Here is a 24,576-nt window from a genome sequence, read left to right on the forward strand (position 1 = left end):
TAAAATAATATATATTTTTAGTCCTAACCCAGTCCTAGGACTGTTTATGTCTAATTTGTATAACTGAGAAATATAAAATAAGAAATAAGCACGAGGCTCAATTTGTAGTACAAGTTGTAGTGTAATTTGTAGTACAATTTGTAGTATAATTTGTAGTACAATTTGTAGTATAATTTGTAGTACAATTTTTAGCAACGAGAATTAGTACCCAATATATATGTATCTTACTTGATTTACTTGAATGTTCATGTCATATGCATGTTATTTTAGAATGTCATTATAAAATGAGAGCGTTATTCGATTTTATAATGGCGGCCAGATTTGTGTGAATTTTAACAAATAAATAGCCATAGCCAAAACTGTTAATCAATATCACATAAGAACGTATCGTTACAAAAATGAGGGCTACTGTTTTTATGCTCACCAGTTGGCGCCACTGTAGATAAAAAGCTCTCTAAATTCTGCTAGAGTCAGACCAAGCTAAGTTGGCAACGATTTTAATAGCCTAGCCTGTGCAAGTGTTAAGTAAACGTCATAATTTAATAGAAGTTTGACATTTAAATAACACTTGCACTGTCTGGGCTCTCAAAACCGCTGCCAACTTATCCTGGTCTGACTCTATGCTTAGTTAAAAAAAACATGCTAATATACACAAAAGTGTTTTAACGTCTAAATTTGCCTTATTAAACCTGTTTAATTTGGCATATATTTTAGTTGGCACTTTTAAAACCACTAAAATTTATTGAATTATATATAATATTTACCATGAATAATCATAAATAGAAAAAAAGATTTACCGCAATCATGAATAACGAGTGAAAATTCGCGACATAAACCTCAAAAGTACTATCTATGCATTTGACATTTTGAAAGACCTCCGTCTACACTAGCGCCCCTAGCGGTGAAATTAAAAGCGTTAGCTTTCATTTTCAGCCATGCTCTTGAGTTGATATAACCATACAATACAACCTAAATCTAAAATGCCCAATCGCATCGTTCAAAACCCAAAATACAATGCAAAGGTTAGAGTTCAAATCCATAATTGCGTAATAATCGCATCGTTCAAAACCCAAAATACAATGCAAAGGTTAGAGTTCAAATTCCATAATTGCGTAATAATGGCATCGTTCAAAACCCAAAATACAATGCAAAGGTTAGAGTTCAAATTCCATAATTGCGTAATAATGGCATCGTTCAAAACCCAAAATACAATGCAAAGGTTAGAGTTCAAATTCCATAATTGCGTAATAATGGCATCGTTCAAAACCCAAAATACAATGCAAAGGTTAGAGTTCAAATTCCATAATTGCGTAATTTTCCCCTAAAATTGCGACAAAATTCCAGTAACCGCCTCAATCTTCCTTCTTTACTGGAACTCCTTCTGTTTCCTTCTGGCTATTTCTGCGCTGGCCTCTTGGATCGCCTCCCAGAGCTTGGCCTCGGATACAATCTGGCGAGAGAGATCGTCGATCCCGTTCTCAGATTCCAGTATTGGGAGGGTATCGTCGTCGACGAACTGAAAAAAAGACGGAATGTATAAAATTTTTGTTTTTACATACGATGGGCAGAGTTGTTGATCATCTTAGATGTTTTCATTGTGATTAACATCTGTATATACAATTTATAGATCGTAATGTGGTACGTTTCACAATAAAAAAAACCGGTCAAGTGCAATTTCGTTTTACTCGCGCACCGAGGGTTCTATACAAACTTTAAATTATCTCGTATAAAACTATTATGGTATAAGAACTAATATCTTTTTGATACCAAAATTGTATAATCAAATCAGCCTGCTAGGGAAGAAAATAAATGTAGTATAAATGACTTTAAGAAAAGATTAAAAAAACGTTACAGGAAAATTTACTCTAATAATATTGCTATGAAATTAACCTGAATTAGTTGTTAAAGTATCACTGATTATATGGTTTTTGTTTGTTTTTATATTTATAAACTGTCGCCATGCATGTTCGCTTTACACATAGTACCTAAGCTTAGTATTAAGTGCATAGCATAGATATTAAAATGTATACTCGTAAATGAGTGCTATCTCGCCAACAAACTGCGATCGCAGTTTGGCGAGGAATAAAGTGGTGTCACAATACTCACAATGTTATGTACCTTTATCATAAAAAAAGGCGAAAGACTTGATCTGAAGTACCTATACTAAGTATAATTGTGTAGAGCTCCATCTATCGGCAAATTGTCTAACTAATTTGCGCGATGTAATGTATGTATGTTGGTTTTTCAAGGATAATCTCTGTGATGTGAACCGATTTTAAAAATTGTTCTTTTATTTGGAAAAAGCGGCCCGATTCGAAGAATGATTAAGACACGATTAAGATCTCCGAAAGATCTTTAAAAGATCGATAACCAATCGACATGTCAATATTGACGTCTATTTCGATTCCGCTGTGATCCCAATAAGACCTATCTACGATATTTCTAACGTCAAAGTGACATTGGTTGCCCGAATCGAGCTGCTTCTGTCAATTTTACGACATACAAACGATATATAAATGAGAACTTATCTAAACCAGCTGCGGTATCATGGTCGTGTTTTTGTCACTTGTCATATCATGCGTCACGTTCGCACTTACGTATATGTTAGAGCGTGACAGGTAGGGTGACAAATGATAGACAGCCGACCATCTTAACCCTGCAGTAGTTATCGTTATCGTATTTCATTCTTCGAATCGGTCCGATTATGTATATGAAACAGCAAATTATTATGGCAGCGATTTCGGGGTTGATCCCATAGTAAAAGTTGCTCAGTATAACCAAACAAACAAACAAACATTTATTCAGCAAATAGGCCACAGGGACACTTTTACATGTCCATTTTTACAAACAATAAAAATTAAAAAAAAAACAATTGCAAATATGGAATCGATGAAATAATAAATACTTTATTAGAGATGTATACTGTCTCTTAATGTCAAATTACACAAAAAAAACTATAATAAAAAAATAAAATCATACTAAAAGTCTTTAGAGATGTATAAGTCTCTGAGTGTCAGAGATAAAATATAAAAAAAAAGATATTAAATTATCCTTAGAGATGTAGAGGGTCGCCAAGGCTTGACCTCCTCTTTATTCACCCCGTAAGTTATTGCAGGTGACAGCCTGTATAAAAAAGCAGGATAGCCTACCTGTCGTTGTCTCATCAGCTCTTGGACGGGCATGCCGGGGGAGCCTTGGGACCTCTTGCGACCGCACCCTGGAAACAAAGTAAATTCAATTAGATTTCTCCAGCAACGGAATATAGGGATCATACGCGTCTGAGGGTCTACAATCGGAAACATGAACATGTACATTGACACTTCACGCCAAAACAAGTGCTGCCATCTACCGTACTCGTACGTTTTCTTGTGCATAGCAGGTACTATCAGATACCTATATGAAAAGTTCGTGTTAAAACTAAAACTAGAACCAGACACTGCGAAATTCGTGTACAGTTTTTTTGACAACTCGTAACACATTGAAACTGAGAGGCCCAACGGAGCCGACATTTCTCATTGATACAGGCTCCTTTTACATATGTAGATAAAAAAAAAGAACCAGACATAGATACCCATATAAAATGTTCGTGTCCCACGCTACTTCGGCGGCGGCTAAGTTCGTCTGACTATTAAGTTTTCGTTTCCATAAGATGGAAGTGTTTCCAAAACACAAGAGGGCGTGCGTGAACTGTAGAAGGCCTTTCCAAACCAGGGACTTATCAGTAAAAGCATTGCAGAGCCGCCTATTCTTTGGCGCCATCAAAAAACTAGGGACTTGCCAGTGAATGCGTTGCAGAACTGGACTTACCAGTGAATGCATTGCGGAACGGGACTTACCAGTGAATGCATTGCGGAACGCGTTGCAGAACGGACTCTTCTTTAGTGCTATCACATAGCCAGGGACTTACCAGTGAATGCGTTGCAGAACGGACTTACCAGTGAATGCGTTGCAGAACGGGATTTATCAGTGAACGCGTTGGAGAACGGCCACTTCTTTGGCGCCATCACAAAGCCACGGACTTACCAGTGAATGCGTTGCAGAAAGGTGTCTTCTTTGGCGCCATCATAAAGCCAGGTACTTACCAGTGAACTAGTTGCAGAGCGGCCTCTTCTTTGGCGCCATCACAAAGCCAGGGACTTAACAGTGAACGCGTTGCAGAACGCACTCTTCTTTGGCGCCATCACAGAGCCAGGGACGTATCAGTGAATGCATTGCAGAACTGGACTTACCAGTGAATGCGTTGCAGAACTGTATTTACCAGTGAACGCGTTGCAGAACGGCCACTTCTTTGGCGCCATCACAAAGCCAGGGACTTAGCAGTGAATGCGTTGCAAAACGGCCTCTTCTTTCGCGCCATCACAAAGCCAGGGACTTTCCAGTGAATTCGTCGTAGAAAGCTCTCTTTGGCGCTATCACAAAGCCACGGACTTACCAGTGAACAGTGAATGCGTTGTAGAACGGTGTCTTCTTTGGCGCCATCACAAAGCCAGAGACTTATCAGTGAATGCATTGTGGAGCGATCTCTTCTTTGATGCTATCACTAAGTCAGCAGGGACTTACCAGTGAACGCGTTGCAGAACGGCCTCTTCTTTGGCACCATCACCACCTCCTCTGACAGCCGAGGGTCGAAGCCTCGAGGAATCTGCAATCAAAATAAATTAATTTCGGATAAGTAAATATAAAAGCGCTGGTGATCTAGCGGTAAGAGCGTGCGACTTTCAATCCGCTCGCTCAATCAGCTCGTATCAATGAGTTTTTCAGAACTTATGAGGTTCAGAAAACGGGGGTTTGAATAATTCGTAAGTAGCGCTTTGTTGAATCACAATACGGCTGCCATAAATTTAATTAGCAATCCAGAGTCCTTTCTCTAATAGCGACTTCAGCGATTCGAATCCTGGGGTTTTGACTTTCGCTCGATAGAAAAAAATCACGAACCTACGTTCGTCTCACAGTTTAAGAATTATGAAAATTGCTTCTAAAAGTCGCCAATACCATGTATAAATGTACAGTAAATATTATAATGTATTTTATTAAATAAGGGTGGATGTTCGAATCGGGCGTGCAGCGGGGCGGGGCATGCGGCGTGCTTCTTGAACAAATACAAACGTAGAGGAGCGGCCTTAGTGCATGCTGCTCACATCAGTGTTGGCTGAAATGTCGACGGTAACCGACGGACTGTGACCGTAACCGACGGACCGTGACCGTAACCAACGGACCGTGACCGTAACGGACGGTTACAGTTTACGGTTCAATTTGTAATGGTTAGTGGTCAATTGCAATAAACGTTCGGCCAACACTTTCTATGGTACTTACGCTGGCAGAATAGCAGGCGTCGATGAGCAGAAGTGCGAGCACAGGCAGGATCAGTGAAGAGCGAGCCATTGCGAATGCTGTGATTATCTGTGGACTAATCAAATAATTTTATAACTCCGTGGCCGGGCTTCTAAATCAAGACTTGAAATATGGAGGATAGAAATATGGAGGGTGGTATCAGATCGATGTACTTTAGGGGTAGCGATGGTGACCTTGCTTACATAATCTCGTCTGTCAAGGTGTTTCGGCAAGAAAAGCCTTGGTAGACTTATATATTCCTGAAATAAGGGTTCATACCCACCGACTGGAATTAGTTTCATGGTGGTATTCGATGGGTATATTTAGGGGTTCCGATGGTCACCTTTGAGACCGTCTGCCAAGCACCTCCCTTTTTTGCACCGGAAGGCAGAAGTGGCCTTCTTTTTTGTACTCGCAAATTCCGCCGTGACAGACTATCAAATTCGGACTCAGCTTTACTTTCATGGGAGACCATTATGCACTTCATTGCGGTATCAAGTCGGTACGATTTTTTGCAGTCGGTTCTTATACCATGTATGGACATGGCGGTGACGCATGTTTAGAGTCAGCATTTTTGGTATACAGTTATAAGGAGCATTTAGCCCGGTCAGTCGCTTAGCGTAAGCATAGAGAAATAAGCATAGATTTAAGAAGTAAGAAGATTTATAACGAAGCATAATTTCAATGATATTCGTTGTCTCCAACTGTCCCCCACCACATTACTGAGGGAGTGGCCAGACAACCAACTCACGCGCTGTTGGACAAACCACGCTGTAAGAGACTAGAGCGGCGGCACTAGAGAGAGGACAATTCGATAAAGAGCTATCGATATTTCATATGTTCTGAACCACCTTTTGTATCAAATACTGCAAATCACTCTTTCAACATCTTCCATACTACCAACAACCCGAGTTAAACACTCTACATTCAATTTCGAACACGGGGGAAGTAAAATACATGTAGTTTCTTAAAAACATGACTAAGTATTAATTTTATAGCATTTTATGCGGGTACTTTCAATTAACCATTTAGGTAAAAGTATCGTTGTTCATAGAATGGGGAGGAATGGAAATTCTATAAAAAATCCGTGTAAAACCAAACTTCAATTTCTTATCGTAATAAAATGAAAAAATCGTACTTGGAGAGTAAAATGCTCTACGGTCTATATATGTCCCACTGCTGGGCACAGGCCTCATCTCATGCACGAGAGGGCTTGGGCTATGGTCCCCATACTAACCCAATGCGGATTGGGAACTTCACAAACACCTTCGAATTTCTTCGCAGATGTATGCAAGTTTCCTCACTAAAGTAAAATGTTGACTGAATTAGAATGTAGATAGAATTCATGGTACAGTTTATTTACAATAACAATATACATAATGTATATATACAGCGGATTACTATAACTAGCTAATATCTAAAATAGGCCCTTGAGGCATTGTACCAAGGATGCTGACGGCATTTCCTCTTTGTATCGCAATACTGATACGTTGTGCGAGGAAGCCGCTAGCTCTTCAGTCAACGTTACGTCAACCAGATGCTTTGCGATTTCTGCAAAAACTTGTGCGCGCTGGGACCCCATGGACTGGAGAGTTTCAACGCCAAATGGTACAAAATGGTATTCTCTACCGAGGCTCTTATATTTATTACGTTTTAAAATTTCGGCGCTTCCCGCAGCTGCGCCAAGTTTTAGATAAAATTACGGTTTAAGATATTTATTTCTCAAACAGAATACAATTCACTTGATATGAGAATAATATTAAGAAATAAAATTAGATGACAAGAAAAGTCGACTCTTAATTCGTCAATTCAAATAGCTTAACTACCGTCCATGCGACCTTTACTAATTGACTTACAAAAGTTAACGCATAGTTAAAGTACAAATAAAGAACGTTAATTGTTTAACTTATTTACCTTAGAAGTTAATTTGGACCCTAAGGACTAAGAGCAACTTTGCCCCAAAAAGATACTAACGAAATTAAGAATTAATGAAAGTTGTGACGTTTTTGGTTTTCGCTTGAAAATTAGACAATTAAACGCTTGGGTGGATTTTTTATTGCGTTCAAAAGCTATTTAAAATTTGGCTTTGGATATTTTCACGGAGTTATTAATGTTTTTTAGGGTTCCGTACCTCGAAAGGAAAAAACGGAACCCTTATAAGATCACTTTGTTGTTCGTCCGTCCGTCTGTCTGGGTGTCAAGACCCTTTTTCTCAAGAAGGCGTGGAGGTATCAAGCTGGACTTTATATCAAATACTCAAGTCTACTGTCCCTTGGAGCTGTGAACAAATCAAACTTCAAAGCCAACTCAATCAAAAGATACAGCCGTTTATGCCGCAAATTTTCGACACTCGCAAGGGAATCAAATCCTAGGTACAGGGTACTTCCCGTGAACTCAGAATCTTGAAATATTTCGGTATTCGTCAGGATAACGCTTACGCATAACATAAATACAATAGGGTATTTGACTACTAGACAAATCAGTTCCTTCTTTCGAACGGTCAAAACGATTTGCTACTTTGGAATTTGTGTGAAACACTAGCAAAAGACGTCATGGTCAAGTTACCTACTCTTTATAATTTTATACGAATTATAAAGTATAAATAGTGTCTAAAAATAACAGCTGTCTGTATCTTTGTTGATTTTGAGGTGCTTTATTTCATGCATGGTGTGAAATAATTTATATTAAATACAGTCAAATACCCTATTGAAGTTTGCTTTAGGTTAGGGAAGCCATCACGTATATGAACATTACATGAGTGCGAAAGAGGCTGTCTAGAAATTTAAATAAAAACCGGCCAAGTGCGAGTTCGTGTTACTCGCGCACCGAGGGTTCCGTACAAACTTTGTTGTAAGAAAAAAAAATGGAATAAAGGGAATAATAACAATAATTTCTATATGTCGGGGTTAGCTTTGTCCATAACTATTCCAAATTTCAAATCGATACCCTAAGTGGTTCTCGAGATATTTACTCATGTCACAGACAGACGGACGAACGGACAGAGTCGCACCATAAGGGTTCCTTTTGTACCTTTTTGGTACGGAACCCTAAAAAGGAAACGTTGAGCGATCGTTTTGCCAATTTCTTCCTTATTGACAGCTTGATGAGGGAACAATCATATCGAACTGCACGTAATCGCTATATCTTTTCATTTGTCTTCTGATTTCTAAACGCTTTTGAGAGTTTTGTGTTAATGTTAAGCAATACACATAGATCTGTACGTGTACAGTCGCCATCAGATATATCGGAGCGGCCAATGTGCTCACAAATATCTGAACATGCCTCTTTTGTCCAGCATCACATTTGATGATATAAGATTATATAATAAATAATGTAATGTTAATTTAATTTATCCGTATTTTTAATTTAATTTAATTAATATTTTAATTTTATTTTTTGTAATTTATATGGAAATATTTTGATTGTTTGTTGTTTTGTGTTTTTGTATTATGGATCTTGTCCGAAATAAATGCTTTTTTTTTATTTATTATATATACTCTAGTATATATGCGTATTTTACCGCATTCAACAAGCACTTGACCCAGTATATGTCAAAATTTAATAATTTTTGCGGTTACATTTGATTGAAAGTAGAATTGTATATTTTTTTGGAAAATTTACTTGAAAATTCTTTATTTACAATAACAATATACATAATAGGAAAAGCGCTGGTGGCCTAGCGGTAAGAGCGTGCGACTTGCAAACCGGAGGTCGTGGGTTCAAACCCCGGCTCATACCAATGAGTTTTTCGGAACTTATGTACGAAATATCATTTGATATTTACCAGTCGCTTTTCGGTGAAGGAAAACATCGTGAGGAAACCGGAGTAATCCCAACAGGGCCTAGTTACCCTCTGGGTTGGAAGGTCTGATGGCAGTCGCTTTCGTAAAAACTAGTGCCTACGCCTAATCTTGGGATTAGTTGTCAAGCGGACCCCAGGCTCCTATGAGCCGTGGCAAAATGCCGGGACAACGCGAGGAAGAAGAAGAACAATATACATAATAGATATATACAGAGGATTACTATAACTACCTTATATCTAAAATAGGCACTTGAGGCAATGTACCAAGGATGCTGGCGGCCTCTTCGTTGTATCGCAATACTAATACGTTGTGCGATGAAGCCGCCAGCTCTTCGGTCACCAGTTACGTCAACCAGGCGTTTCGCGATTTCTCCAAAAAACTTGTGCGCGCTGGGACCCCATGGACCTGGAGTTTCAACGCCAAATGGTACTCTCTACCGAGGCTCTTATATTTATTACGTTTAAAATTTTCGACGCTTCCCGCCGCTGTACCCGCTTTTACATTAGTCCTCTGGAGGTGGGGGTAGGACGGTGCCAGGTAGCATCCCACACTAACATCCGTCCCAACCTCCAAGAAACTAAGGACACCCCATCAGGCCTCTTGTCATCCCTGATAATGCCAGTCGGCTCAAGAAGAGCAGGCACATTGATGATAGCAAGAAATCGACGGATTATGTCATTAAGCGACGCATGTCTTGAAAAACGCCCTGCACTTTTTTGACAGGATAATCCATGGTGTCCCAATCGGTCTGCCATTTTATTTAACTATCAAACATTTAATATTTACCAAATAATTGTAATTTGAATTGTTATTATCAGCGTTTATACCACGTAGACCAAGTGAGTTGTATCAGTATGATGGAAAACACCACTTTTTATTACTCCACGCATAATAGGGTTGTTTCCATCTACAAATCTTAGGGCAGAATTGTATCCCAATAAATTCTTTTGGATTATAAGAACATGTTAAACTACTTTTAGGAGTTTTAGGGGACCTGTAATGAGCATATTTTTGTAAATATTGAATTTAAAATATCTTTTTTTGCCACACGTCACGTGACCAAACTCGAAACGTCTTTGAAGATTCTGATGACGTCACAACTCTCGGATTGACACCGTTGACAGTTAGGCGATAAACAACAAATGACAAATGTCAGTTGACTGTTCGTATCTTCTACGTGTGAATGTAGTTATGTGTCAAACCGTAAACAGTGACGTCACACAATTTTCAAAGAGCGTTTTGGGCGCGAAAGCATCTGTCAAAATATATTTTGTTAATTTAACATATTTAAAGCCGTTTTTAGTACAAAAGTTGAATATTAGGGCAACCTTTAGTTAATATAGAACGTAATACAAGCGTTTCCAAAAATTGGAAACTACCCTATTCACATTCCGACTACTCGTAATGTAAGACTAATCAGTCCTAACAATAGTAATAAGCCGCACCCGGCTCCCAAAATTCGTTTATTGTGAGTTTATGACGCAATGATATGATGCGATGATACTGTGGTAATTCCTACTAGGTTATTACCTTAGAGAAATAACTGAAATAAGGCATAAATATAGAACATTTTTATTTAACATCACATGAAATAACAAAGCAGACAGTGACATGTTTTACCAATAAGCCTTAAGTTTAGTAGTAGTAGTAAAACACTTAATTGTACAAAAAGAGATATAAAACAGGAAGAACACACATCATTTGTGTAAAGGTGAACTTATCCCTTTCAGGAATCTCTTCCAGTTAACCTTTGAGCAATTGAGGAAGACTTGGAGAACGGTAGACAACAAAACTGTACTAAACGGCATAAAAGAAAATATTTAATTTCCTAAAATATAGGTAAACCTATAACCTACAATATATAAATGGGATGTGATATAAAACAAATATGGATATAGTCATATATAGTTATAATATATAATACATTCTATACTATATAATATATATATACAAAACTACCTAACCGCACACATCTTTTTGATTAAGTTCTCTCCGAAAGCCACAACTTCTTTAAACTTAAGACTAATATTTTTAAATAATTAACTAATTTAATTTGAATATGGGTAGTAAGGTCGTATATATATATTTTTGGCACTTTGTCCGTATCGATATTTTCAGACGTGACTGTACGATGCGACGATATACATACGTACATAGAAAACACCCATGACTCAGGAAAAATATGTGTTCATCACACAAATAAATGTCCTTACCGGGATTGGAACCCGGGACCATCGGCTACATAGGCAGCGTCACTACCCACTAGGCCAGACCGGTCATCAATATTCACTATACGAACATATACATACTCTTCTACCAAGTACTTAGACCCCACATATGATATGACAATGTTATTGTCTCGATCTTTTAATTTAAAACACGCTAAAATGAGAAAATGGAAAACCAACAATTGATGGAAGATGGAAAGATGGAAAATTGTGCTTTTTAAATGTTAGACAACATTAACGTTGGTGCAGTGGGGAATATGTAAAATAGTAGACAGGAGTCCTATAGTCTTATAGCGACTGGCAAATATCAAATGATATTTCGTACATAAGTTCCGAAAAACTCATAGGTACGAGCCGGGGTTTGATCCCGTGACCTCCGGATTGCCAGTCGCACGCTCTTAAGGGCCCTCCACACTCGTGCGCGAATAGAGGCGCGAAGCCGCGAACGCGAGTGTGGATGGCCCTCGCGGCGATTTCGCAGATTGTTCACGCCTTCGCGTCTTATTCCCCGTTTTTTGTCGGTATTTGGCCCGCGTCAAAGGAGACGCGAAGCGCGAACTTGCAAGACTCCACACTCGCAATCGCTTCGCGCCGCGATTCGCTCACGAGTCGGTTAATCTGTTAAACTGTCAACCTTCTATGGCGGCTACTTGTTTATATTGGGTGCGATCAACCAAAAATCAATTTGACAGTTCCCAGTTTGAATCAATGCCTTGCCGCAAACTAAATCCGATCAGCTGACGCTTCGGCGCCATCTTGCCGCGAACCAAACTGCGAAATCGCCGTGAAGTTGTGCGAGTGTGGAGTCTACGTCAACGTCGCGGTATGTTCGCTCCGCGAAGTCGCGCCGCGATTCACGCGCATAGTCTGGAGGGGGCTTTACCGCTAGGCCACCAGCGCTAAAAAGCGTTTTTCAATAAAAATCTTTTATCTGTTGCTAAAAAAAACGGACTATAGAAGGGTCTTGACTTAGGGGTGTAATGCGATGACCCTTTTATTTAATATTAATTAAACATGTTTTAATTAATACACTTTTATTACTTTTAATTATTAAATTGTGTATTGCGGTAAGAGCGTGCGACTTGCATCCGGAGGTCGCGGGTTCAAACCCCGGTACTAATGAGTTTTTCGGAACTTATGTACGAAATATCATTTGATATTTACCCTCGCTTTTCAGTGAAGGAAAACATCGTGAGGAAACCGGTCTAATCCAAATAAGGCCTAAAATGTGAAGGCAAGTTTCGCTAACACTATGCAAATTTCAAATGTAAGATTCAGACATAGATGTTACAAGTGTCCAACCTTTTGATCGGTCCCCAAATATTATCTTATAAGAACGGTAACCAGCATATTCTGGCCTCTGATTAAGCACAGATACTATGAATATAGGGGTCAAATCCTAGTAAAATAGTTTATAGAGGACAAGAAAGTGTTTTGTGAATAAATATACGGTTTGTCCCTTTAGACCAGGGTACTCTGCGGCCCGCCGGGCTTGTTTCGGCCCGCTAGGTGATCCTGGGGGCTTACTGCGAAAACCGAAATTCGAAAAGTGCGGGGATCTTTCTCTTTTACTCTCACTAAGACATAATTAGAGTGACAGAGAAATAAATAAAATAAAATATATATATTTTAATAAAAGCTTTTATTTAAATGCTCTAAAAAGAAGAAAACAAAATTTTCCTTTAAAATTTTAATCATCAACTTATAACCTCATTATACACAATTTATATGTTCATAAAAGCTTGTCGCGCGATTTAATTGTATAAACAAACTACGAGTAGGACCTCTTTAGTTAAGTAACTTGATCTGCTAAGTTTAAATTTTCAAACATTTTAATATAATTTAATACTTATAGGTACTTAAACTTCGCGACAAGCTTTTATGAACATATAAATTGATGATGATTAAAATTAAAAAAAAAAAATTATTTTCTTTTTTTTCGAGCATTTAAATAAAAGCTTTTATTAAAAAAAATACTTTAATTTATTTTTTACTTTTTAGTTATTTTGAGTTACTCTCAACAATCCCTTTCATTTGATACCATATTGTAGAAGTGCATTAAAAATAACTATTCCGCCACCTTGGATGTTCCGCCATATTGGATTTAGAATAACGTCACATATTTTTTCGAGTTACTGTCAACAATCCCTTTCATTTGATACCCATATTGTAGAAGTGCATTAAAAATAACTATTCCGCCATCTTGAATGGTCCGCCATGTTGGATTTAGAATGACGTCACATAATTATCATGCATTGTCATCCAAACTAAACGTGTATACAAAATTTCAGCTCAATCGGCTGAAGATATCTGCTTCAAAATTGAGTTGCAAGATTCCACCCGAACAAACATACATACATACATACATACATACATTGCAAGTTAAATAAAAGCTTTTAATAAAATGCCCGCAATTGACGAACTTCGATTTTCGCGGTTATAGCCCTAGTATAGATCAGTGTAAACCAACTAGGCACTAAAAACTTTTATATTGGGTTTGCATGGCAAGCCATTGCCAACATAAGGAAATAAAACGTCAGTACTGTTTATCTGTCAAGCAAGTCGACTGTCCGCCATATTGTTTTGCTTTTCAATGCGGCTCGCATGTTTTGTTCGTTATTTCTTTAGATTCCATGTTTTAATTGTTCGTATATTTCTGTTTAAATTTGTTTTTGCTCTATTTCGTTTATTTTATACGCTGGAGCTATAAAAATTAATTACAGGCATAGTTAGATCTCATGTCATTGTATTTGCAAAGTTTCATTACAATCCAATACGTAATTTTAAAATGAGAACGAAATTTAGTTTGTATGGGAAGGTGAAATTCAGCCGAGCTTGCTGTGGCCTCTTAAGGACGTAAACTGTCTGTGGTTTTTATTGTTAATATTTATTTGGACAACACAAAGAATATTTGATGGATTGATACCTACTGAGCCATTTGTCTCCTGTATAATCGGCTTAAATTAACATCTTTCTATTGTGTTTGACTGGAAACAGCATACTATATGAGATGCATTTCCCCTAAGGTCTTGAAAGTGAATATTATAGGTCACAAGGGACCTTTTAAATATTTATTACCTTTCTTGCTTTTGGTCGTTATTTTTAAGATCTTAGAAAAGGTTTTAGTGTAGGTAAAATGTCCGAGTTAAATACCCTGACCTAATTCAAAGTGGAGTTCAATAGAAATGGCAAATAATAATAATAATTCTGTGCCAGTTCTTGAAAATGGTCGTGCCACGCTCTATTGGGATCGATCTATCATCACTGACAGGACTATTGTTGCCAATAAGCCTGACATCGAGCTGATAGACCGATCGCAGCGCCGGGCCGTGCTCGTCGACGTCACCATCCCCCATGACGAGAATCTCGTGAAAGCCGAGAAGGACAAATCCAGCAAGTACCTAGACTTGGCTCACGAGATTACTGCCATGTGGGATGACTCGACGATCATTGTTCCGATAGTCGTGTCAGCGAACGGTCTCATAGGAAGAGTCTCGTCCAACACCTAGAGAGACTCTCGCTAGGTGGCTGGATCAAGGGTCAGATGCAGAAGGCAGTAATTTTGGACACGGCGCGTATAGTACGTCGGTTCCTCTCTCTGCGGCCCTGACCACCGGCAACTTGGGCCCAGCCCCGCTGCTGGCGGCACCCTAGGTTAGGTTTTTTATAATGTGTTTATATGTATTTTGTATTCTTTTTTGTTTTTATATTTTACTTTTATATTCATATTATAAAAAAACCTAATCTAAGATATGCAATGAATAAAGAATAATAATAAATGTTATAGTACATTATTACACAAATTGACTAAGTCCCACAGTAAGCTCAATAAGACTTGTGTTGAGAGTACTTAGACAACGATATATATAATATATAAATATTTAGAAATACTTAAATACATAGAAAACACCAATGACTCAGGAACAAATATCCATGCTCATCACACGAATAAATGCCCTTACCAGGAGTTGAACCCGGGACCATTGGCTTCATAGACAGGGTCACTGTCACTACCCACGAGGCCTGACCGGTCGTCAAGTCAATAATGTAAAGTTGTAAACAAATATTGACAGATTTTGTTAAAATTTGACGTATAACCTAAAAGTTTTAGGATGGTTGTTTCCATTGAAATATAAATAATTGAAATATATTTTAGCAAGTAATTGATATATGTAGATATATCAATTACTTGTTATATATAAGTATATAAAATTTTGATATAATCATATTTGTCCACAGGGCCGTATTTATCCTAGGGTATTACGAAGAAATGAAGGTAAATTTGTTTCTTAACATGATTTGCAATTTCTATTGCACTCTATTTTAGAACGTTATCGCAAAGTGTAAATACAGGATGGCTCAGACAAAGGAAAATATTTAAAAAACAATAGGTTTTGTTTCAGTTAAATTACTGTAGTTTAATTTTTAATAAAATTTTGTAACAGATTCGTGAGTGAGAAAATTGTTCGTATAAATTTTGCTTCATTTGTGGCTAGGCGTTGGTGTAATATTTGCCCCAAATATTTATTTATTTATTACTTTAAAGTTATCTCTAAATGAAAAGCAGAAATTATCATAAACATAAAGTAATATATCTAATACAGATACAGCCCAAAAATACATCATCATCACCTTCCTTACGTTATCCCGGCTTTTTGCTACGGCTCAGCAGAGCCTGGGGTCCGCTTGGCAACTTATCCCAAGAATTGGCGTAGGCACTAGTTTTTACGAAAGCAACTGCCATCTGACCTTCTAACCCAGAGGGTAACTAGACCTTATTGGGATTAGTCCGGTTTCCTCACGTTGTTTTCCTTCACCGAAAAGCGACTGGTAAATATCAAATGATATTTTGTAAGTACAAAAGTTCCGAACGTCAAGAAAAATAGTTTAGTAATTTAGTTTCTTACCTACACGTAGGTACCAATTTTACAAATAGTCATTAAAATTAAATCTACAATCATTTAACTAAAACTAAACGTCATTATCTTAAAATATTCTCCTTAGACTCCAGTCCAGACGGGACAATATTTCGTCTAATAGCTCAAACTGTCCTATCAAAGCAAGTCGTGCGGACGGAAACACCAATTTGGCTCGCCGATTTTAACCACCAATTATGACCGATATTACCGATAATATTTTCGTTTGGGGGCATTTTTTAATTTAGAGGGCTCAAATATCACCTTCAGGCATCAATTGCAATTAACGTTCGACCAACACTGACCATAAACCTAAAATTGGTGATTAAATTGGAGATACGCCAATTTCATTTCTGATCAAATCAGTCGGTTTGATCATCCCGTCTGAACTCTAGCTGATACACATACACAAACGTAACCGTTAGCTAGAATCTCAACAAAATACCGCAATAAAATATTTCTCAGCTTATTTTTGCGCCAAATTGTAATGTGCGGTGACAAGTTGCGACAAGTCTACGATGAAACCTTAAAAGAACTAACATGGCAGACATGTCAGCTATCTTAAAGCTTGACGTACTGATATAAAGTCATGCTAATGTATGTGGAAAATAAAGGCTTATATAAAGTAGCGACGCGCCTCGGCTCCGCAAGGGTTAACAAATTAAACACATTACACCTATTTTTAAACCTAAACCTTCCTCAACATTCACTCTATTGATGTTTTTTCAGAAAAAAAATTACCCGTTTTGCCTTCATTATTCTTAATTTTTCATACAAAATTTGTTAGTGAGTTTTGTAACGGTCCATATAACATGTATGTTTAACTGCGTTACAAAACTGACAATTAAAAGTGGGACGCTTTTTTAGAGTTCCGTAGTCAACTAGGAATCCTTATAGTTTCGCCATGTCCGTCTGTCTGTCTGTCTGTCCGAGGCTTTGCTCCGTGGTCGTTCGTGCTAGAAAGCTGAAATTTGGCATGGATATATAAATCAATAAAGCCGACAAAGTCGTACGAACTTAATGCTTACAGGCATTCTCTACCAGTCAAACATCAGGCTAATTAGAAACAGTTAGTAGGTGCAGCCGTTAAACAAAAAAAAAACAGAACGATTTTTCTTTCAAAAAAAAAAGATTTTTTACGACAAAAAAACATTTTTTGTGGTGGCTATGGATAAAACTCATATAACATTTTTTGCTCCCTATGACTTTAGGAATGCGTGGTTAAAAACTGTGGGGCTTAATTGGCCCACGGTACGTATTACTAATTCAAAACTACCTGGAAACTTCGATCTACTATTTTCGCAACGGCATTTAACTTTAAAAGCCTTTTAAGCTAAGAAAGTTTTTGAAGGATTACTATATAAGTCCCGGTCTGAAGGAGTGACCTATGTCCCAGGTTATACGCACTCTATGGTTATACGTATAGGTAGTTACATTTACAATAGTTTAAATTGAATTAGTATTTTATTTAAAATTGTACTTTTTTTAAATACTACGTCGGTGGCAAACAAGCATACGGCCCGCCTGATGGTAAGCAGTCTCCGTAGCCTATGTACGCCTGCAACTCCATAGGAGATACATGCGCATTGCCGACCCTAACACCCCTCCCCCCTGGCAACCTTACTCGCCGGCAGGAACACAGCACTATGAGTAGGGTCTAGTGTTATTTGGCTGCGGTTTTCTGTAAGGTGGAGGTACTTCCCCAGTTGGGCTCTGCTCTAGATCTGGAATGACATCCGCTGTGCTGTGCCCTACCACACAAAGCGAGATGACATTCACAATGCCCATACCTCTCTTGTGGACGTAGTCTAAGGACGTACCCGGGTCCATCCTGATTTAGATTGAGATTATTAAACATGACTTAGCTGATTAGACATGACTTAGATTTTTATTTAATTTGAAATTTTATAAAATAAAAATATTTGGGGGTAATCTTACATTATTATTATTATTATCTTATCTTATCTTACGCAGGTCGACCTAGCCTGAAACTTAGCAAAACTTGTACTATAGGTCCTGGGCGACAATATACATATATACATACGTACTATGTAGTACGAATTATAACATACATTAAAACGATTAACTTTAAATAGAAATTATGAAAACTTTTCATATATTTTTTTTGTTTTCATTTACCAAACAAAAATGGGTAATGATCGAAATAGTACATTGTGCAACGAGGGGGGTAAGTGAAATTTTGTATACGAGGGTGGTAATTAAAACCCGAGTTTGCAATATTCTTACCCCCGGAGTTACACACAATGTTTTTCATCGCACTTGCGAAGAAAAAACTAAAATTTAAGCAAAATAATTCTTAAATACGGTGACATATCTAACATTCGTTCGCCATTTTGTAATTTCTTGGCAGGTGAGGCATCGAAGGCACAGACCTATTCGACATTCAGCCACGATTTAAAAAAAAAATTAAACGGCTGTTAAATTAATCAAATTAAATAATTTTAAACATAAACAACAATATCAAATTATACACGTCAGTATTTTAAAAGAAAAACTCATTTATGGTACTTGGTTTGTATGAATAAATGACATAATTAAAGGAAAAAGCTATAACTCCCTAGGGAATTTTTTTTTTTTTCACAATCCATATTTTCCCGGGGGAACAAAATAGGCGTTTGTTCTTCAGCACACCTGCATGAAATAAGATCTTTTTCGAGCAAGTGTGATGAAAAATAATTAACATGTGAATTTAACTGAACAAGATGTTTACGAGTAACACTTTCTTTCTGTCATGTCAACAATTATTGTTTTGTCTTAAATGTCATAATCAACGTGTCATTTTTTTTAAGTAGTCATGAATTTTATTTCTAAATTAAAAATAGGCTATAAATAAACTTAAAACTAGTGATAAAAAGTAAATTTAAAATTCATGTACGTGTCATTTGATTTAACAACGTGAAGTGACCAGTTAAGTGTAAGGCAAAAGTGGTTCTAGAATCTGTTCAATGAGGTCTCATTTAATTATCTCATTAACAAGCTGTATTTGCGTAGCAAATTAGTTTTCCAATTTTATTCTAAAAAACGTCATAAAACCACTTTTCATGATGTTTTTTCCTTTCATACTTAAATACACTCCAAAAGCCCAAATTATCATCTGTAAAATTATTGATAGCTAATTTGTTAATAAATTTGTTATAAATTAATTGACGACCGGTTTGGCCTAGTGGGTAGTGACCCTGCCTATGAAGCCGATGGTCCCGGGTTCAAATCCTGGTAAGGGCATTTATTCATGTGATGAGCATGGATATTTGTTCCTGAGTCATGGGTGTTTTCTATGTATTTATAAATATTTATATATTATATATATCGTTGTCTAAGGACCCTCAACACAAGCCTTATTGAGCTTACTGTGGGACTTAGTCAATTTGTGTAATAATGTCCTATAATATTTATTTATTATTTATTTATTTATTCGTGTGATGAGCATGGATATTTGTTCGTGAGTCATGGGTGTTTTCTATGTGTTTAAGTATTTTATACATATTTATCTATTATATATATCGTTGTCTAAGTACCCTCAATACAAGCCTTATTGAGCTTACTATGGGACTTAGTCAATTTGTGTAATAATGTCCTATAATATTTATTTATTATTTATTTATTTATTTATGGAGAAATGATATGTGTCATTCTGTCCGATAAGTGTTAGTTTCCCAAAAATATACCGAGTGCTACGTCTATATTCCGTCGCTGTTTTTAATGTATAGCGGAATTTCCAACTACATTCGTTACAGAAAAATGGAAAAGTTAGTTTGATATCTCTGCAACTTCTGTTATTTGAATTATTCTTTCACCGTGCAAATGCGCAAAGTTAATGTTATCTAGGACTGCAAAGATAATAAATAGATTTTTATACAAAATATATGAGATAACGACACTTCTGGGGCAATTAATTAACTTTTAGGAACTTTAAAATATTCAGTAAAAAGTGCCTACATTTCTCCCCACTAAAAAAACAATTCATATTGCATAACCGTTAGGTTAATGCTTTAAATAGTTCCATAATATGAGCCTATCGAACATAACAGTCAATTTTACTGTTCGTAAAACAGTTGAAGAATTACAGTGAATTTTACTGTATTTAGTATTACGGTAATGTCGATTGTTTATTTTTATCGTTTTTGCAATCCCAAGAAATGTTTAAACAATTAACAGTAATTATAAAAAAAAAAAATTATAGGACATTAATTACACAAATTGACTAAGTCCCACAGTAAGCTCAATAAGGCTTGTGTTGAGGGTATTTAGACAACGATATATATAATATATAAATATTTATAAATACTTAAATACATAGAAAACACCCATGACCCAGGAACAAATACACACATCACACGAATAAATGCCCTTACCAGGATTTGAACCCGGGATCATAGGCAGGGTCACTACCCACTAGGCCAAACCGGTCGTCATTATATGAAAACTATAGCGGACATGATCTGTTTAGCTGTTTTTGAGTTATTACAAAAAGTTTACTCTTCATAGTAAAAAGACGTACATCCACAGTTCATCCCTTGGTTAACAATCTACTATACTTTAAGCTCCATTTTAGTTTATTGTGACGGAAAAGAAACTACGGATCCCTACTCTGAGCATGGCCCGACATGCTCTTAGCCCGTTTTATTTAGATTTATTATAGTTTTATTTTAGATATATTTAGTCTTATTGTTATTTTATTTTAGTTTGTAATTATAGTTTTTAAATATATTTCAGATCAATGTTGATTTTAATTAACTTATTCTAGACATTACAACTTTACTTGGTATTTAAATATACGATACAAAAATAATCGTAAATAACGATACTTATGTAATAATAGTATAATATTTTATATTTATTCGTGTGATGAGCATGGATATTTGTTCCTGAGTCATGGGTGTTTTCTATGTATTTAAGTATTTATAAATATTTATATATTACATATATCGTTGTCTAAGTACCCTCAACACAAGCCTCATTGAGCTTACTGTGGGACTTGGTCAATTTGTGTAATTTGTCAATTTTTTTCAACGAGGAAATGCCGCCAGCATCCTTGGTACAATGCCTCAAGGGCCTATTTTAGATATAAGCTAGTTATAGTATTCATCTGTATATATCCATTATGTATATTGTTTTTGTCAATAAATAGATTTATTTGTGTAATAATGTCCTATAATATTTATTTATTATTATTATTATTTATTTATTTATTTTATTTACCATTGATCGTTAAAACACTTTTGCTACTAATAAGAGTAATAAGGTTTAGGATATGTTCCTTAATTTAATACAAATTGTGAAAATATCAGAGTTGAATATTTATGATTCTTAAACAGTTTTTTTTTTCAATTTTTTTTGAAATAATATATTTACTAAGGATATTTAATAAGTTTGTAACCACGTCACTTTACATTAATTTCTTTATTAATTAAAATTTGAAGTAACAAATATAATTTATAATTGAGCTAAAAGGCCATTAATTATTACTTCGATACCATATTTTAAGAATATATATAGTTTTTCTATTTTTTTAGACTGCTTTAGTTATAACGTTTTTTTTTAGTTATTATTAATTCGTATTATGTGTTCAAAGGCCAAACATAAATGCAACTGAATTATTTTTCTATTTCGAGTAGCACTTGATAATTTCTTAAACGTTGTAATTATAAATACAAAATACCGCAAAAATGCATCCAAAATACCTTTCTATAACGACACAGATGTACAAAACGCCTTTGCAAAGAAAAGTCTTTGCTTAAACAAAGTAAGGCTTAGGAGCGTACACTTACCCGAGCGACTGCGACCGAATGCAGCGCGCACTCCTGCCCGGCGTTATATAGGGCTGGGAACAGGGATGGGACGGAGACGGCTTTTACGTCATGCGTGGGATAATTGTTCGGAAACGTTATTCAATATTAGTTGACCTTTTAATAAATTTACCAAACTTTTTGACCCGAGGTTAGCCCTAGTCGGCAGACTTTTAATGCAGGGCTACGCACGATTGCAAATACACTGTACAAAGTTTGAAAAAGTTTAAAGTGTATTTTACCACTTTAACAGCCCGATTCCAAGAATGAGATACGATATCTAACGATAATTTCTAGTTTACATAAGTTCTCATTTAGATATCGTTTGTATGTCGTATAATTGACAGAAGCAGCTCTTATTGGGATCACAGTGGAATCGAAATAAACGTCAATTTTGACATGACGTTTACTTATCCATCTTTTAAAGATCTTTCCAAGATCTTAAACGTGTCTTAATCATTTTTCGAATCGGGCCGTGACTCTGAACATTTTTAATTATTAAAAAAAACTTATCAAGAACTTTAAGTCTGCCTACAAATAGTCTGTTCGACAGTTCTAAAATTTGAATTTGGCTACCTTTTCTTCGAAAATGAGGAAAAATAGGTACTTTATATAATAATATTTGAATCTACCTGGAGCGTTTACATTCCCCACCTCAGCTAGTCCGTATCACTTTTACAGTACTCTTTTTATGAAAATATCTTCCCCACCACACCACAGACAAGCTAATTAAATATTGGTTCTTCAGCATAGTATTCGAAACATTTCTCAATATATTTGTGTATAATTTGATATTTCATCTATTACAGTTTTTTTCTACTTCCAATACTTTTCACTCGTACTAAATGCCAATGTATTAAACGACTATAAGTAATGAAAAACCCAAAGGCAATTTTGAATAAACTCAATTTATTTTCATTACGTATAGTCCGCCAGGCTAAAGTGGGACTGGGCTGGACATGTCTGCCGGATGAATGATGACAGATGGGCCAAAATAGCCACTAGCTGGCATCCCCAGAGTACTCGTGGCAGAGGCAGACCGAGAAAGAGATGGTGGGACGACTTGGATACGTTTCAGCGGGATTGGCGGGATCTTGCTCAGCACAGCGAGCGAGGATTGGAAAGCGAGAGGGGAGGCCTTTGTCCAGCAGTGGGATACACAAATAGGCTAATAAAACAAGTGTGGTTGTTAAATAAAAATATCAATATAATCGTATAATAATTAAATAATTTGATTTTACATTCGTCTCTAAAAGTCAAAACTGATGACCACACAAGTTTTTTGCAGAAGTTGCGAAGCGTCTGTTTGACGTAACTGGTGACCGAAGAGCTGGCGGCTTCCTCGCACAACTTATAAGAGGATTACTATAATATAACTTAAATCTAAAATAGACCCTTGAGGCATTGTATGGACCAAGGATGCTGGCGGCATTTCCTCGTTGTATCACAATGCTGATACGTTGTGCGAGGAAGCTGCCAGCTCTTCGGTCACCAGTTACGTCGACCAGACGCTTCGAGTTTTCTGGAAATAATTTGTGCGCGCTTTATTTATAATATGTATGTATATTGATATTTACATTTACATATATATATATATATATATATATGTAGTAAAATCATTTGTTTAACATTGTAAATATGTTATTTATGTCCAAACTTGTAAATAGTTATTCAAAATTACTTATAGTTGTCATCATTTCCGAATTCTTTTTCTCACTGCACCCACATTCGAGAATTTCTGTTTTGCCCTATGGTTGACTGGTAAAGAATGCCTTAAGGCATTAAGTCGGCCATTTGCACTTATTTTTATTGTGCAATAAAGTTAAAATAAATAAATATTTTTGTCATCTCTACTGTTTCCTAACATTTTTTTTTCAGTCAGCTCCTGATAGCGGAAAGAAAAGTGCACAGGAAGATCCTGGGACCTGTACGAAGTGACGACGGCTCCTGGAGGATCCGGAAAAATGCCGAGATCGAAGAGTTGGTGGCTGAGCCCAATATCATCGGCGTAACTAAATCCTACAGACTTCGCTGGCTCGGTCACCTACTCAGAATGGGGGAGGATCGCGTAGTCAAGGAAGCGTACTTGGGGCGACCAACCGGCCGTCGACCGATCGGGCGCCCCAGGTACCGCTGGTGTGATGTCGTGGAGGCGGACCTGTGTCGGCTGAATGCCAATTCATGGCAGGAAACCGCGCTGGATCGGGACAGGTGGCGTTCTCTCGTTTCAGAGGCCAAGATTCTTTTCGGATCGCTGAGCCAAAGCAGTTAGTTCAGTTAGTTAGTCATCTCTACGCCTCCCCTGTGCCGGGGCCACTTCCCATGGCGCCCCGCGGCGCGGACCGAATGCTTCTTGACACAACACCCTGTAGACGCTCATTATGCTTTATTGTAATTAACTATATGTGTATGCTTTCGTATGGTATGGCAAGAAATCGCTTAAAGGGCTATGTAAAAGAATGGGAAGAAATCGCTTAAATGGCTTTGACCC

At 36.8% G+C, this 24,576-nt stretch overlaps 1 protein-coding gene across 2 annotated transcripts; it reads right to left on the minus strand.

The window, feature by feature from the left end:
- Positions 1–1,294: 1,294 nt before the first annotated feature.
- Positions 1,295–22,342, minus strand: LOC133531627 (cardioactive peptide). 2 transcript variants are annotated; one of them, XM_061869945.1, is made up of 5 exons: positions 22,068–22,342; positions 5,314–5,407; positions 4,561–4,642; positions 3,150–3,217; positions 1,295–1,516 (listed from the first exon to the last, which is right to left on the minus strand). In XM_061869945.1, exons 2-5 carry the CDS (start codon positions 5,380–5,382, stop codon positions 1,367–1,369), a joined length of 369 nt encoding a protein of 122 aa, XP_061725929.1. In that variant the 5' UTR covers positions 5,383–5,407; positions 22,068–22,342; the 3' UTR covers positions 1,295–1,366. The 2 variants fall into 2 exon arrangements, with proteins under 2 accessions (XP_061725929.1, XP_061725928.1); XM_061869944.1 differs by lacking the exon at positions 22,068–22,342 and having other exon boundaries at positions 5,314–5,824.
- Between the last annotated feature and the right edge of the window lie 2,234 nt (positions 22,343–24,576).

This window comes from Cydia pomonella, chromosome 25 (genome assembly GCF_033807575.1).
Source record: "Cydia pomonella isolate Wapato2018A chromosome 25, ilCydPomo1, whole genome shotgun sequence".
Classification (NCBI taxonomy): domain Eukaryota; kingdom Metazoa; phylum Arthropoda; class Insecta; order Lepidoptera; family Tortricidae; genus Cydia; species Cydia pomonella.